Below are 17,184 nucleotides of genomic sequence, written 5' to 3' on the forward strand. Positions count from 1 at the left end.
GTGTCCTTGGCTGCACATTGAGAAGCACAGGCAGTCAGTGGGTTAGTCCAGCCCGTGTTTTCAGAGGTGTAAGACTCTGCTTGGTCTGTGTGGGGCAGGGCAGTGAGGCTGTGTCCCTGCCTCCGTGGGCAATGGGTCTCGGCAAAGGTGTCGGGAGGGGAAGGATGCTGCGGAGGGGGGAAAAGCCAGCAGGTGGCGTGTTTCAGAGCCAGGGTCACTCTGGCCTTGACCCTAACCTGGAGCCACTGCTTCCCCATCACTAGCAGGAGGCCTGGCTGGGAGGTGTTTCCTGAGCCCTCTCCACAGCGGCCTCTTGCTGTTGTGTTTCCATGGGCTGAGCTAGGAAGGAAAGGCTTCCAGAAGAGTGGGGCTTGAGCCAGGCCTCCGAGGATGGGTCCCCTGTGGACGGGCCAGCACAGAGGGAAGGCAGCGGCTGGGATTCTAGCTGTTTCACCTGCTTCCCTGGCACTGCTCTGGTTCATAAAACCGTCCAGTCTCTTTCCTTTGTGGGGCACAGAGGCTCTGGGTGCACTGTCTGCTGCCTCCTCCTCCTGCTCAACCACTGCTGGCTGAGTCCCATGCCTGGCCAGCTCCCTCCACCCCTCACTCCTGGGCCTCTGCTTTTTCGGCTAAGAAGAGTGTTGTTTCTAAAGAAGCATGATGATTCCTCTTATTTGAGGATCCTAAAGGAGTCAGATTAATAGGGACAGAAAGTAGAATGGGGAGAGGTAGAATAGGGAGTTACTGTTCAGCAGGTACTAGAGCTTCAGTCTGGGAAGACGAGAAAGCTCTAAAGGTGTATGGTGGTGATGGCTGCACAGCAATGTGAATGTACTTAACACCACCTGGACACTTCAAAATGGTTAAGATGGTTTTGTGTTATGTGTATTTTACCACCATTTTAAAAGGAGAAGGGGGAGAAAGAGGAGGAGCAGTTGCCATAGCAGAAATTATATTTGCACCAGGCCCCGTTCCCATCTTCCCAGCCTGGACTTTTGTTTTGGACACTCCAGAATTGAGAGTTCAGGATGGGTATGGCTATTGTAGCATTTCAGAGGAGACAAACACTAAGTTTCAATCTCAGCACAATTAGAGGAGTTGGGCAGCAACAAAAGAAACCATATTATTATGTAGTGTGTGTGTGTGTTTTTTTTTTTTTTTTTTTTGAGACGGAGTCCGCCATTCTCCTGACTCAGCCTCCCGAGTAGCTGGGACTACAGGCGCCGCCACCACGCCCGGCTAGTTTTTTGTATTTTTTTTAGTAGAGACGGGGTTTCACCGTGTTCGCCAGGATGGTCTCGATCTCCTAACCTCGTGATCCGCCCGTCTCGGCCTCCCAAAGTGCTGGGATTACAGGCTTGAGCCACCGCGCCCGGCCGTGTGTGTGTTTTTTGAGACAGAGTCTCTCTGTCACCCAGGCTGGAGTACAGTGGCATGATCTCAGCTCACGGTAGCCTCCGCCTCCCAGGTTCAAGCAATTCTCCTGCCTCAGCCTCCTGAGTAGCTGGGATTACAGGTGTGTACCAACACGCCCGGCTAATGATTGTAGTTTTAGTAGAGACGAGGTTTCACCATTTGGCCAGGTTGGTCTTGAACTCCTGACCTCAAGTGATCCGCCCGCCTCGCCCTCCCAAAGTGCTGAGATTGCAGGTGTGAGCCATCATGCCTGCTTGTTATGTGGTGTTCTTACACAGCTGAGTACACTCTGCAGAGCCAGAAACTTCTGGGTCCAAATGTTGCCTTCATTCCTGATTGCTGTGTGGCTATGGGCAGCTTCCTTAACTTCTCTGGCCCTTTCTGTAAAATGAGAATCACATGTTAGGAGGGCTGACCCAGGGTCTGGCACTCAGACATATAGTAGATGGCAGATATTATTCTCATAAATAATTGGAAGAATTACAACATGTAACCCACCTCTCTGGCAGAAGGAGAAACTGAGGCCCAGGGAGAGGATTTGACTGGCCCAAGGCCACACAACCAGCCCATTATTGAGCTATGATCTCAAGACATTGTGGCCCCCCCAACCCAGCTCTCTTCCCACCCCTGCAAGGTGTCTTGCAGTTAAGCATGGGGCCACCCACCCAGACGCCGGGAAGTTATAGAGGAGCAGACTTCGGGCTGCCATGTGCTCCTCTCGGTACTCAGAGAAGGAGACATGACTGTCCCCGATGAGCATTCACCTTCCCATCCCTTCACAGAAATCAAGATTGTCCTTCACGAGAAAGAGCTGGATTTTACCAGCCAAGCCTTTCTGTGGCATAACAGCTGTGGGTGATGATCCTCCGGGCAGCTTTGCAGAGTTCAAAAAGCTAGGCTTATACTACAGGCATGAGGGAGAGGGGCACCATCTGGTGTGAATCTCTGTGAATTAAAGTCATCTTGGCTCAAGGAAGAGCCTGCAGACAAATGTACCGGCATCTTACGGGACCAGCATTTAAGAGGCTTCTTTGGAGAAAGATGTCCTCTTGGTGAGGAAACCGCTCCTGAAGGCAGTACCATTCAGGAATTATTCATTCATGCACGCGTTGTTCATCTGTCCACAGTGCATAATTGCCTGGTGGCTGCTGTATGCCAGGTGTTAGGGATAAAAGAGAGAACACAGACCAGGTTCCTTGAGCCTCCACTGGGGGATGGGGAGGGAATCAGCACAAGGTACAAGGAAGTGCTGTGGGAGGGTGACTCCCAGGGACCATAGGAACACTCAGGAAGGAGGCACCAGCTGAGCCGGGGAGTCTGCAAGAGCTTCACGGAGGTGACGTTTAAGCCAGAAGGACAGGAAGGGGAAAGCCCTGCTGGCTCAGGCACAGGCCAAGCTGCTGTAACAAGAAAACCAAAACACAGAGGCTTAAACAAGGCAAGGTCCATCTCTTTCTCATGGAAAAATACATTAAGTGGATAGGTAAGGCTTGGGGCTGTTGGGGACCCAGCAGGCTTCTGTCTTGCAGCCTGGCCCTCCTTGGTTGAAGACGGCACACCATCACACTTATGCACCCAATTCTAGGCCTTGGGAAGACAGAAGGAGGAGGAGCCTAATTCATTTAAGGGCACAACCTAAAAGTTGTACTTGGTGCTTCTGGTTGCTAGCCATTGGCCAGAATGTAGTCACATGGCCACTCCCAGCTGCAAGGAAGGCTGGGAAATGTAGTCTTTAGTTGGGTGGCCATGCTGGAGCTTCAGTTATTGTACAGGAAGGAGGGAAGAGATTTGGGGTCAAGGAGTGGAGAAGGGAGTCAACCGCAGTTTTTGCCACATGCAAAGACAAAGCCATGAGAGAGAGAGCTTGTATGTTTGAAGATTCGTAAGTGGTTTGCAGCATGATGGGAGTGGCAAAAGATGACACAGGTGAGGCAGGCAGGGTCCTAAGTATCCTTCCGAGGGATTTGGAGTGTATTCTGTATGTACAGGGAGCACTGAAGATGGCATCAGGAGTGCCCAGGGGATGGCACAGAAAGGGGGGGTCTGAGCCTGCAGGCAGAGGAGCCAGCAGGAGGTGTGCCCACTACGAAGGCTGGAGGTAGGGCACTGGCAGTGGGAGTGGAGAGGGCACAGGGGCTGAGAAATGCTTAGGAGATGGCGAAGACCTTTTCCTTTTACTGAATGAGGAAGCAGAACTCTGAATGCTGAGCTCTGGAATCTTCTCAGCTGGACGAGGACCTGGAGAATAATCAGTTTCTCACTTCCTTTCCTCAGACTGTTCTACGGATTGTGGTGCTTGGGATCTGGGATTACATCGAAAACAAAATAGAGGTAAAGACCAATGTCCACCCCCAAAGCCCTCACTCAGCCATCCTGGAAGCTGGAAAACATCATGTCCCATCCATCCCAGAGTGGACACCATCAAAAAGGCTGACTCCTTCTCCCACTTGACCTCTGTGGCCGCACATGTTGGGTGGGGCAGGGAGGGGGAACTGAGACTGTTTTCAGCAAAAGAATGTTCTAAAACATTTCTTTAGAATGTTAAAAGGAATGCAGAATTCCTTGAAGTTCTGCAAAATTTTACAATTTGAATCAATTTGAAAAGCTTTTGAAATGTGTTTTAAAACAAATACATTCACCCTAAATGGAAAGCTGAGTGGGAAACTGCCAACGTGCTTCTCAGGCTGGGTTTCCTTTCTGCTTCCTGCCGCGAGGGTGGGGCGTGATGGGTGGGACGAGGTCAGGGAGGCCCGGCTGTCACTGGCAGTGTTGTGCACACAGGCAAGGCAAGATGGTCAGGATCTGCTGCCCATTCCTTCCTCACCTCTCCATCTAGGTTTCAACCTCTTTGGCTCAGTGCTGGGATCTGACACAGTGGGCCTGGCTGATGGATGGCTCAGAACACGGCCAGGCTGGAGCAGGCAGATGGAAGGGCGGGGCCCAAGGCTTCATTGTGCAGTCTGGGCCCCCTTCTTGCCTAGCCCTGCCTCCCTGGAGGGTTAGAGACTCTGCACTGGACAGAGCTGAGATGTGGGCTCCAGGCTTCTGTTCCCCCCGCGGAAGGAGACACCCTGAGCCTGCCTTCAGCCCCTGCTCTGCCAGGGAGGGATCCAGCTTGGCCTCTGCCCAGGGTCTGGGATACAGAATGCAGGCCTTATCTTGAGAAGGGGCAAGACAGCCCAAGGCCATCTGAACTAAGGGCTGGAGATGGGCTGAGGTCGCTTGGAGGACAGAGTGCACTCAGGAGAACATCTAGGAGGAGGAGGCCCCTAAAGACTCAGGAGGGTCAGGAGGGGCCACCAGGGATGGGGTGGCCTTCTGGTGGGGCCCCGGGCTGCTGGAGAAGTTGAGCAGCACCAGCTGCTTTGCCTGACTGACCCCTGGTCCCAATCACTCGGCAGGGCCCAGGGCACTGAAATGCACCTCCTCTCACAGGTGTTTGACGGGGCTGTGATCATCCTATCTTTGGCTCCGATGGTGGCGTCCACTGTGGCCAATGGACCCAGGAGCCCCTGGGATGCCATCAGCCTCATCATCATGCTCCGGATCTGGAGGGTGAAGAGGGTCATTGATGGTGAGTAGCCCGAGGGGGATGTGGTCAGTGGGGCTGCTCCAGAAACTGGGCTGTCAACTGAGAGGAGACACTGTGTGATGAGGGTACGCCCTGCTGGCATCAGAGTGGAAGGTGAAATTGTCAGCAGGGAGAGGGGCCAGCTGTCCCTGCTCACTCACCGTCACGCACACTGCCCAGGTGTTGCATGCACACGCTGAACTTCCCAACTCCCATTTGGGGGCCATGTGTTCATTCCCATGCAGCTGTTTACTGTGAGCCTGGAGGGCCAGCCTCCGCGAAAGCCCTTAGAGCAGGGCCTGTCGTTCTGGAAGGAGCAGACATTTTTTTTTTTTTTTTTTTTGAGACGGAGTCTCGCTCTGTCACCCAGGCTGGAGTGCTGTGGTGTGCTCTCAGCTCACTGCAAGCTCTGCCTCCCAGGTTCACGCCATTCTCCTGCCTCAGCCTCCCAAGTAGCTGGGACTACAGGTGCCCACCACCACGCCCAGCTAATTTTTTGTATTTTTAGTAGAGACGGGGTTTCACCGTGTTAGCCAGGATGGTCTTGATCTCCTGACCTCATGATCTGCCCACCTCGGCCTCCCAAAGTGCTGGGATTACAGGCGTGAGCCACCGCGCCCGGCCAGGAGCAGACTTTTACACCCTGAGTGTCTCAGTGCACACCTGCTGCTGGCTCCCCGATGGCCTCCAGCCTCACCACTGGCTCTATCCAGGTCATCTAGTCAAGGCCTTGCTCCCTACAGGCTCTGTCTCACCTTTGAGTCCACCAAGGGCAAGCTGGGTGCCCATAAGCCCGTTGACCTGCAAACAAGTAGAGAAGAGAGATGCTGGCAGGGGCTGGCCTTTGGCCTGTGCTTCTGTCATCTTCAGTGACATGCCTTTCCAGCCCTGGGTCTCCATTCACAGAAAGCATCTGGTCCACTCCTTTGTCATTGCTTTATCATTGCCTCCCCACTGGGCCACCCTTGTCTGGAAAGCTGTGCCCTGACCTGGGTGGCTCCTGTGTTTCCAGACGGTGGTGACAGACCAGAGTATGTGGCCCAGAGGACCTGGGATACAGAAAACCCACCCCTGGAGAATGGTGCAGGATACTCGGGGTGGGGGGTAGCCCAGAGGATGATGACACAGGCAGGTCACTGAAGTCATCTTACAGAAGAGGGAAGACTCAAGTTACTGGGCTCCAGAGGGTTGTCCTTGGTCCCTGAGGACAGGAAGAAGAGGCCCACGCCACATCAGCCAGATAAGGAACAGAGCCACTCACAGTGGGCTGGTCAGCCTCCAATAGAGATCCCCCTAGCGTGACCAGGAGGTTGTATAGACAGTGGTTCCCAGGATGTTTTGTTGGTTTGGTTTGGTTGACAGCAAAGCCTTCTTCAGCAAAATCATACCCAATCTGCAAAAGAGATTGCAAGTGGAGCTGCTTTGGTTGACTTGGAGTGGAGGAGCCTCACAGCCCACCTCCTTGTCTTCTCCCTTGCCCTCTGAGGCACCTCTAAGGAACTGCCAGGCCTTCTGGAGCACAGTTTTTAAACCACTGGGATAGATGCCACGGTCTTTTCCAGCCCTGAATTTTGATTGCAGATGATAGAAATTGTAGCCATGACACTATTCCACCAGCATTTGCCCAGCAGGTGCAAGGCAGAAGCTGTCATCCTCAGGGTGGGCTCCCTCTCCTTGGGCCTCACCCTGTGTTCCACCCTGGGAAAACTGTGGGATTTGGTCCTGATAAAGATGCTGACATCTTGTCAGGAGTCCCCTAATAGGGAATCTTCATCAAACTGGAATGTGTTTGGGTCTCACTTCAGAAGCCTTCGGAAGGCTGGGGAGGCTCTGGGAGATCACCTGGTTCACCCCCGTCATTTGACAGATGGGGGAACTGAGGCAAAGAAGGATGAGGGTCACTTGGTGAATCAGGCTCAGGACCAGAAGTGGAGCCTAGGACCCCTGACACCCACCAGCACTCTTTCGGTTGCTCACTCCCTGCAGTCTGCTCAGGGCCCTGTTCTTGGGCTCTGTCCATGAGAACATCCACCCCGCTCAGGGTAGGAACAGCGCCTTCTGGGTCTTTCTTCCAGCTGTGGACAGCTGCACACCCTCAGACTAATGGATTTTGAGAGCCCCCTTTGTGACACTCTTCCCAACTGTCCCGCCCTTTTCCTGACACGTCAGGCTTCGCGGAGCCACCGGGAGCCTCAGGAGAGAGACATGCTGGTGAACAGATGGACGTTAATTTACTACTCTTGCGAAATAACCCTGGGTGTGAACTGGCTTCAGCAGAGATCTGAGGAGGCGGCGGCAGGCCTCCGGACCTGGAGATGGGTCTCAGGGACACATGGCCAGCCCGCAAGTCTGCAAGCAAGCAGAAAAGTCCCAGTGTCTCTTCTCTGCTGGTTCCTGCAACTGCCAGGAAACATGTGGAGGTGCAGAGACTGCAGGTGGAAAGGAGACTGGGAGAGAGGAAACGTGGAGGGTTCTATAAATCAGGGACAAGAGAGTCATGTGACCGAGGCTTCTGAAGAGTCAGGAAGGGCTGGTGTGGGAACAGTGTGAGGGGAAAGGCTGTGTCAAAGTCAGGAGTAGACACTGAGACTTCCCAGGAGCCCAGAGCTACTCTGAGCCCACAGAACCACCAAGGGAGGTGTCCATGGGACTACTGCTGGCTGTTGGAGCATGGGGCCCTCAACCTCAGAGGTCAGGCTTTCTCTTCTGGGTCTCACTATACCAGTTATAAATAGGATCATCTGAGTAACAGAGACTCAGAATAACAGTATCTTAAACAACAAAGAAGCTTATTTCATTCATGTGAAAGTCTGCAGGCCAGGCATGGTGGCTCACGCCTGTAATCCCAGCATTTTGGGAGGCTGAGGCAGGCAGATTACCTGAGGTCAGGAGTTTGAGACCAGCCTGGTCAACACAGTGAAACCCCGTCTCTACTAAAAATACAAAAATCAGCTGAGTGTGGTGGCACACACCTGTACTCCCAGCTATTCGGGAGGCTGAGGCATTAAGAATGGCTTGAACCCGGGAGGTAGAGGTTGCAGTGAGCTGAGATAGTGTCACTGCACTCCAGCCTGGGTGACAGGGTGAGACTCTCTCTCAAAAAAAAAAAAAAAAAAAAAAAAAAAAAGTCTGTAGGAAGGTGGCCCAAGACAGATATGGCCCTGACTACAGTCACTGACTCCCTGTAGTCAAAAGCCCAGGCTCCTCCTGTTTTTCTGTTTTGTTGCTCTGCTGCACTTAGCCTACTTTTCAAAGTCACCTCATGGTCCAAGATGGCTGCTTCCATGCCAGCCATCACATTCTCATCCTAGCCAAGGAGAAGGAGGAAGGGAAGAAGATAAAGAGTCAAAAGGAAGGCCCACTGCCTTCTTATTTTAAACATCTTCATCCAAATATAATTCACATGCCATAAAATCCACCCATTTAAAGTCCACAATTCAGCCAGGCATGGTGGCTCACGCCTGTAATTCTAGCACTTTGGGAGGCTGAGGTGGGTGGATCATTAGAGGTCAGGAGTTTGAGACCAGCCTGGCCAACGTGGTAAAATCCCATCTCTACTAAAAATACAAAAATTAGCCAGGCGTGGTGGCGGGCATCTGTAATCCCAGCTGCTCAGGAGGCTGAGGCTGGGGAATCACTTGAACTTGGGAGGTGGAGGCTGCAGTGAGCTAAGATCACACCACTGCACTCCAGCCTTGGTGACAGCAAGATTCCATCTCAAAATAAAATAAAAGTTCACAATTCAGTGGTTTTTAGTATCTTCATAGAGTTCTGCAGCCATCACCAAAAAATCTAAGTCTGGAGTGGTTTCATCACTCCAAAGAGAAAGCCCACACTCATCAGCAGTCACTTCCCATGTCCGCCTCAGCCCTAGGCAAGCACTGAGCTGCTTTCCATCTCTATGGAGTTGCCTGTTCTGTTCCATTATATTTCATATAAATGGAATCATGCGACATGTGGTTTTTCTGTGTCTGGCCGCTCTCATTTAGCATCCTGTGTTTGAGGCTTATCTGTGTTGTGGCTGGTGGTGGTACTGCATCGCTTTTCATTGCCAAGTAGTGCTCCACTGCATGGCTAGACCACAGCTGATGCATCCACTGGTTGATGAACATTTGGGTTATGTCTACTTTTTGGCTATTAGGAATAATGCTGTTATGAACGCTCATGTGTGAGTTTTTGTGTGGACACATGTTTTCCTTCCCCTAAGGTTCCTAGGAATGGAATTTCTGGGTCACATGGTCGCTCTCTGTTTAACACTCCGAAAAACGGACAAACCGTTTCCCTAAGTGCTTGCACCGTTTTCCTTTCTGCCAGTGTGTGCAGGCTCCAGGGCTGCCCCATCCTCACTGGCCCCAGCTCCTTTGTGAAGATGGCTCCTGCAGCTGCTGCCTGCCACCTACACTAGCATCCTATGGTCCAGAGGGTGGTCTTGTGGCCACCCATAGCTGCAAAGGAGGCTGGAAAATAGTCTTTATTCCAGGCAGCTGTGCACACAGCCCAAAAGTATGGGTTCTAGCACTATGAAAAACAGGAAAACAACTACCCTGGCCACTATGAGTAAAGGTTGTAGCCCTCTGTACTTTCTGGATGCTGTCGGGTACCTGGACATTTCTCCCTCTAGATCCACAGAACTGGCCCAGGGCCTCGAACCTGCTGCTGGCTAAATGCTGGGTCAGCCCTTCCCCAGCCCAAGCCCTGCCACTGCTGAATTCTTTACAGTGCTGTCTCTGTCTTCCAGCCTACGTCCTGCCAGTGAAGCTGGAGATGGAGATGGTCATCCAGCAGTATGAGAAGGCCAAGGTCATCCAAGACGAGCAGCTGGAGAGGCTGACGCAGATCTGTCAGGAGCAAGGGGTAATGCACCGCCACTTTCGGCTCTGTCCATGGTCTTGCTGGGGACACTGGTAGTGCCTAAAGCCACGGGTTGCTAGAGCTGCAGGGGCACCAGAGGTCAGGGAGTTCCTCCAGCCCCTTGTTGGACTCATGGGGAACCTGAAGCCCAGAGAAGGGGGCACATCTCCAGGGTCGCTGATGTACAGCCCAGCTAGGCATAGACTCAACCCTGACTCCCAGGCCAGGGTTCTTTCCACTGCAGCACGGTGACTCTTCAGCTCCCCGACCTGAGCCTGCCAGGTTGCCCCCTCAGTTCATCAGCGTCTTCTCGGAGACATGGTTGGTCTCTTAAGCCAGCGGCTAATTCTGTCTGCTGAGGGTTGCTGGGCACCATAGTATGTCCATTGCCATGCAGGACGCCCAGAGCCCCAGAAAGGTGCTAGCGGTGCTCTCCACCCTCCAGGAGCCGTGATGAAGACTCGGAGAGGCAGGTGGTGGGCCCTGCAAGGATGGGCTCAACATAGGCAAGGGGGACTGGCAGCTGGGCCAGGAGCACCCTGTTGGGCATCCAGAGACCTGCATTCAAGGCCTAGCCCTGCGGCTCCCACCCCTCCAGACTCCAGCCAAGTCAGGCCACCCCTCTGCCCTCAGTTCCTTCCTCTGTAAAATAGGGTGGCTGCTCCCATGGGAGTGGGACAGAGGAGTTCAGAGGAAGGGGATTGGGGTGCTCAGGAGGGGGTGGCTGCTGGAACCCACAGCAAGGCTGAGAGCTCTGTAGAAGCGCAGCTCTGGGTGCGGGGAAGAGTCTGGTCCCAGGCTGTAAGGTGGGAATGCTACTGAGGGGACTGGCAAGGTGGTGGGAATGTGGGGGATGGGCCAAATGACATGCATGGTCATTCCCATTCTGCCCCATGGATTCTGGGGAGGGGACAGGGCCACTGCCCCCAACTACACAAGCCAGAGACACCAAGCCTATGGCTCTCCGTGCCCAGGGCCAGGCGAGTTCTTCTCGGGCTGTCTTCCAGCCCATGTCCTGCCAGTGAAAGTGGAGGAATGCCCGTGGCCTCATATTGACATGGGCACTGAGTCCTTCTGGCTTGCAGTGCAGTAAGGATGGGCACCCCTGGGATCCCTCTTCCTCCCCCATTGCTGGGTGCCCAGGCAGTCTCCAAGGGGGTCTCAGGGCTGAGGTCTAACCTGGCGTATGGGCCATTATGTGTCCGCCCGTCCCATCAACCTCCTGTCTCATGCGTCTGGTGCATAAACACCCTGATTGTGCCAAGTGGAGTCACCTGTCATTTTGACAAGCCCTGTGCCATGCCACCTCTTGGGATTTGGTTGCATGGTGCCCCTTGCCTAAATCCCCGCCCCTTGCAAGCTTTGTCTGTCTAATTCAAGTCCTGGCCTCTCTACAGAGCGTGTTTCCCCCGTCAGCAGTCTCTGCACCCCCTCCCCCACCCCCACAGCTGTCCTCACTTGTCTGCATTCACAGGGCACTGGGCACTCACTGCCATGATCAGTGCTCCTTTATACCTGGGGCAGCTCTTCCCACTGAAATGGATGCCCCCTGAAGGCAAGCCTTGTCCAACTCACATCCATGCCCCAGCCCCAGCCAGCACTCCGCGCGTTGCAGGTCTTGGTAAATGCATATTCAGTGTGTGTTGCAGGTCTTGGTAAATGCATATTCAGTGTACCTCTTGGCTCCCTGACCAACCCCAACCTCTCATAGTTTTGGGGTGGGGGACACGTCTGTGGAATGTCACTACAAAGTGATCCTGGGAAATGTCCCCACAGGAATACACACACACTGTCTTCAGAATCATCTCCTCGGAATGCCTGTCAAGAAACCAATCTTTTTATATGCTTTGGGGACACTATGACCTTTCGTTTTGCACAGAATGCCTGTGCATGACAAGAGGGGTCATCAGGGGACACGGCCTTCAGGGGCATGTTGTCCAAGGTGTCCTGAGAGCAGGGCAGTCTATGGAATCCTAGACTAGGAAGAGAAGCATTCCCACCCTGAGGAGCTGGCATCAGCTTCATTCATTCTCTCGCCATATCGCGTGGTCAGCCAGCACCGTCCAGAGCTGCTCTGTGCTGGGCTTGTGCCGGGCATGCAGATGCCACTCAGGACAGGGTGTGGCCGTTGTCCTCACGGGGCTCTGGGTGACTCAGGGGGTTTAGCAGCCCATAAATAGGCAGTGGAAATCTGGTGCAATGCCTGCATCACACAGGCACGTCCCCGGCTCTGCAGGCCAGGGTGGGGAAGGCTTTCCAGAGACGCTGATGTGGAGCAGGGCCCCGGGGAGAAGGCGGAGGGAATAGCGTGGGGTGTGGGAGTGGGTGCAGTGGGCCATGTAGAGGGTGAGCAGAGCGAGGCAGCAGGAGGATTGGGGACAGGCTTGGGAAGGGGCTCTGTGGCTGACCAGAGAGTTTGGGCTTTATCCTGCTGGGACAGAGGAAGCCTGGAGAATTAAAAGCAGGACTGGGGGATCTGCTCAGATGTGAGTTGTTGATGGAGCCTTCTGGCTGCTGTTGGAGGCTGGATGGAGAGGGCAGGGTGGAGATAGGAAGACTGGGGACAGAGGCTGGAGAAGAAGGTGAGAGAAGCTTGGCTGTAGGCAGAGGGGGCTGCAGGGAAGTGGGGAAAGGAAAGCGCAGGGTGTCATCCAGAAAGCGGCTGGAAGCCGATCAGGCAGTTCTCATTCTGCTGTCAAATAGGAAAACAAATGCTCTACTTCACGGCAGTTGGCAACGTGAAAGACATGGACATAGGGCTGCATCTGCCCCTCATAAATTCGCAGCCTCCCAGCCCCACTGGGAACGCGCTGACCCTGCCACACACCTCACCTCAGCCACACATGTGCCACGTGGCCAGGAGAAAATCCTAACAGCAACCCCACCTCCCAGGGTTTCCATCATGACCTCTGTCCAGAGCCCCCCGGGGACCCCAGGTTGCTGCCGTCCTGATTCAAGTCACTCTCCACATGTGGCCTCCTTCCTGGGGATCTCAGCCAGAGGGAAACTCCCTTGCATTCTGCACAGGAAAGAACCAATAAATAAAGACAGATTCCCTCCAGGTAGTGACATCTGGAAAAGAGATGAACAGAAACAAACCATTTTAATTTAAAAAACACCTGAACTCTGTCATCTTAGTTAAGACAGCAGAAAGGGCCAGACAGGCTGGACTCCCAGCGGGGCGGCCAGGGACAGTAGGGGGCTGCCTGGCCAGAGGGACCAGGAGGGCTGCTCTCCTGGAGTCTGTGGTGCCCGCTCCACAGAGCGAAGCAGACAGACGCCTCGCTCACGCTGTATTTTCAGGCCTGGTTTCAGACTTGACTGGGTAACAGATACTCTGGAGGAAATGAGACCGCGGGCCCTGGAATGTCAGGGATGGCTAGACCTTTGGAGACAGCAGCCCGTGGAATGATTGAGAATAGACTTGGTTCTAAATAGACTTTGAGCTGGCTTTGAACCCAGGTATGTCTCTCTTTAGAACAATTACTGGCCTTGTGGCTTTGGGCATTAATGGGACATCTATAGGCCTTGGTTTTCCTAATCTGAAAAATGTGTGTAGTAATAGAATCCTTGAAGGATGGTGATGAGATCACGTGACCTAAAGCCTGACATGTGATGGGTAGCAACTAATGGGAGTCCACCAGCCCCACCACACCTGCCCCACACACCCATTTTACAAATAAGAAAACTGAGTGGTGGCGGCTCGCCCAGGCGGCACACAGCTAGTCCAGGGGGCATAGAACCAGGCGTCCTAACTGTGAACACTGTTCTTTTCCAGCCCATCATGTTCAGCTTCCTTTTTCCTACTTATGGTACCTCTTAGCACTCGGTGAAAACATTGATCAGATTATGCATGGGGTATCTTATACTGCAGGCACAGACCTGGCTCCCCTCAGTGGTCTCAATGGCACCCCCAACCCCATTCCAGGACAGTCTAGTATTCTTTGTGATAAACTCTTTCTCTCTCCTTGCTGGAATTCTCAGAGTATAATGAAGCTATTTCCAAACTGAATTCACGTATGCTGCCCGAAAAATTGACATTTACCAATGAAATGTGTTAGGGTCCAAGTTTAAATACAACACCTGGCCTGGTGCAATGGCTCACACCTGTAATCCCAGTGCTTTGGAAGGCTGAGGCAGGAGGACTACTTGAGGGCAGAAGCTTGAGGCTGCAGTGAGCTGTAATGACGCCACTGCACTCCAGCCTGGGCCACAGAGCAAGACTCTGTCTCTTAAAAAAAAAAAAAAAAAAAAACACTTTGCACTCCCTTGCTCTCTTGCTGGGATTTGTTTGTACAAGTATTTGCCACAACTTCACCGAGCTCTTTTTTAAAAAAATAAACTTTATTTTTTAGAACAGTTTTATATTTACCAAAAAATAGTGAAGCAGGTGCAGAGTTTCCCATATCACCTGTGCCTGGCTACCCATTATTAACATCATACGCTAGTATCATTTGTTACAGTGCACAAACCCACATTGATACGGTACTCAGATTTTCTTAGTATTTAATCTTTTATATCCTCTATTTGCTCCACATTCAGTCAGCATGTCTCCTTAGGCTTCTCCTGGCTGTGGCAATTTCTCAGACTTTGTTTCTGATGACCTAAAGGGTTTTGGGGAGCACTGGCCAGGTGTTTTACAGGATGCCCCTCTGTTGGGATTCATCTGATGTTTTTCCCAGGGTAAGCCTGGGGTTGTGGGTTTTGGGAGCAAGACTGCAGAGGGAAAGTGCCATTCTCATCATGTCACATCAAGAGGACACGCTGGCCGCGTGACTTCTCACTGTGGTGTTACCTGGATCACCTGGCTGGGGCAGCATGTGTCAGGTGTTTCTACTGCACAGTTACTCTCTGTTTCTTCATCTTAACTTTCTTTTTTTTTTTTTTTTTTTGAAACAGAGTCTCACTCTGTCGCCCAGGCTGGAGTGCTGTGGCGCGATCTCAGCTCACTGCAACCTCCGCCTCTCGGGTTCAAGAGATTCTCCTGCCTCAGTCTCCCAGGTAGCTGGGATTACAGGCGCCTGCCACCACGCCTGGCCAATTTTTGTATCTTTAGTAGAGACAGGGTTTCACCATGTTGGCCAGGCTGGTCTTGAACTCCTGATCTCAAGTAATCCACCCCCCTCACCCTCCGAAAGTGCTGCAATTACAGGTATGAGCCACCGCACCCAGCCCATCTTAACTTTTTAAGAAAGATTACATTGCTTCTTACCGTGACCCTGTGGAGACTCTCAGGTAAGCCTGTTGGCCAGTTTCTTGCATGAATATCTGATTCATTTCATCTTCTGTGCTACATTTCTTGCCACAGGCCCACACCCAAGGTGCTCATTACTTGCCACAGGGCCACACCCAGGGTGCTCCAGAACCACCTTGTATAACAGATGAAAGGCCCCTGGGAGGGCAGCTGGCCCAATCCAGGATTTGGCACATGGGGCATCTGAGGCTCAGAGAAGGGGATGGGTGAGCCCAACATGGCACAGCAGTTATGAGGCCAGGACGAAAACAGGTCTCTTGTCGCTCATTCCAGTGCCTTCCCTCCTGGATTGCACTGGCCCTCTGGCTTTGACAGGGAGACAGGCTTCACTACTTCCCTCATTCCTTTGATCTTTTCGGGTTGTGGGCACACCCCATCCTTAACAGATCCCTACCTGGGGAGGGGTGCCTAGAGCATCCCAGGATGGAAGGAGGACTCTCTGCTGGTCAGTCATACCATTCCAAAGCCCTGGCCATGCCTTCTGCAGTCCCTTCCAGACTCCCCACTGCTGTGATAGAAGCACATGGCCTCTGACCCCTGAATTCAGCAATTCCTTAGGTGGAAGTTCTTTTTCATTCTTTAATTTTTTTATTTTTTGGTGAGGGGTGGATCCTGGTCAGAATTTCATTATGAGTTAGGCTTGCTGGTACACAGACGGATTCCAAAGTCGCGATGCTAGAGGCTGCCCTTCAGAGAGACGGTGTGGATGCCTGGTCTGTCTTTCTGTCCTGGCTGCTTCAGAAACCAAAGCCATTTTAGATGCAGTGGTTAAATCAATGCAGCAATATACTCTTCTGACCCATCTCACAAAACCACCTCTGAGATTTTTATGTACCTCCATGCGCGGATCTCACTCTAGTTCCGAAACACATTCTGAAGTTTCTCTTTCCCCTTTAAGCCTGGTAACAGCTTTTGGTACAAAATAGTATGGTTTAACCTGGCCCACTGTGGAAGTTAGTTTCTCTTCTCTGAAGCTGTCCTTCCTCAGCACAATTCACCCTGAGATCATTGGCAAAATATTGAGGGATGAGGCTCAATCTGGGGTGACTCAAAGTCCAGCCTCCAAGGAGACCAGTGGGACCTGTGAGCCCCTTAGGACATCCTTAGACCTTGGGAAAGGTGAGTCCCTTGTCAGGGAGTTTGGAGAAGTGGAAAGAATCCTCTTATTCAGGGAGCCAGCAAGCCAGATTCAAACCTCAGCTCCACCAGTGACCAGTCGTCTCCCTTTTAACCCCTGAGCCTCAGCTTCTCATTGGGAAAACTGGCAGTAACAAGGCCTACATTATGTGGATGCCATATGCATCAAATTAAATCTGGTCCACTGGAGGCTCTCAGTAAGGGTTAAAAAAAAAAAAAAAAAAGACCAGGCGGGTGCGGTGGCTCACACCTGTAATCCCAGCACTTTGGGAGGCTGAGGCGGGCAGGTCAGGAGATGGAGACCATCCTGGCTAACATGGTGAAACCTCGTCTCTACTAAAAAAAAATACAAAAAGTTAGCCAGGTGTGGTGGCGGTTACCTGTAGTCCCAGCTACTTGGGAGGCTGAGGCAGGAGAATGGCATGAACCTGGGAGGTGGAGCTTGCAGTGAGCTGAGATCATGCCACTGCACTCCAGCCTGGGTGACAGAGCGAGACTCAGTCACAAAAAAAAAAAAGAAAAGAGAATAAAATGCTACTAAATGTATCTGTATGATGGTTGCTCATTCACAAATGCACTGTCATGTTTTAGCTCATTTTTCCCTTGATGGTGAAAGTTGGCAGGCTGGGTACTATTAATCCCTTCACATGGAAAAACTGAGGTTCAGAGAGGCTGTTCTTTGCCCAGATCCTGCAGTTTTTCATGGAGGGGCTAAGAAAGGAACCCAGGGCTTCAATGTCCATTTCCCTGCACCAGAAAGAGGAGTCTGCCTGAGTCACTGATAGTTAGGGTGAGTAATACCAATTGTTGCATCTGGCAAATCCAGAAACCTGTGTCCTAACATAGGAGGAGTACATTTGTCACTCTCATCATAGTCCAATGCAGGTTGCAATGGGTCAGCGTGGGGGAGGGACCCTCCGTTCCACACAAATCACTCAGGCCTCCAGGCTGCTCC

The 17,184-nt window shown here is 52.4% G+C and overlaps 1 protein-coding gene and 1 long non-coding RNA gene across 6 annotated transcripts in view; one reads left to right on the plus strand and one right to left on the minus strand.

Annotated features, from left to right (window-relative positions):
* Nucleotides 1-17,184, plus strand: part of TMEM266 (transmembrane protein 266) — a 148,928-nt gene that overhangs the window by 109,743 nt on the left and 22,001 nt on the right. For all 5 annotated transcript variants that reach the window (XM_015142762.3, XM_001104538.5, XM_077938096.1 and 2 more), the window contains 3 exon segments: nt 3,691-3,747; nt 4,852-4,990; nt 9,726-9,841. In XM_015142762.3, coding sequence (XP_014998248.2) covers nt 3,691-3,747; nt 4,852-4,990; nt 9,726-9,841 — 312 coding nt within the window.
* On the minus strand, nt 9,061-15,607 carry LOC144330011 (uncharacterized). The gene is made up of 3 exons (XR_013395818.1): nt 15,051-15,607; nt 12,671-12,910; nt 9,061-10,637 (listed from the first exon to the last, which is right to left on the minus strand). It is a non-coding gene; the product is annotated as an uncharacterized LOC144330011 (long non-coding RNA).

Source organism: Macaca mulatta, chromosome 7 (genome assembly GCF_049350105.2).
Source record: "Macaca mulatta isolate MMU2019108-1 chromosome 7, T2T-MMU8v2.0, whole genome shotgun sequence".
In the NCBI taxonomy this organism is placed as follows: Eukaryota; Metazoa; Chordata; class Mammalia; order Primates; family Cercopithecidae; genus Macaca; species Macaca mulatta.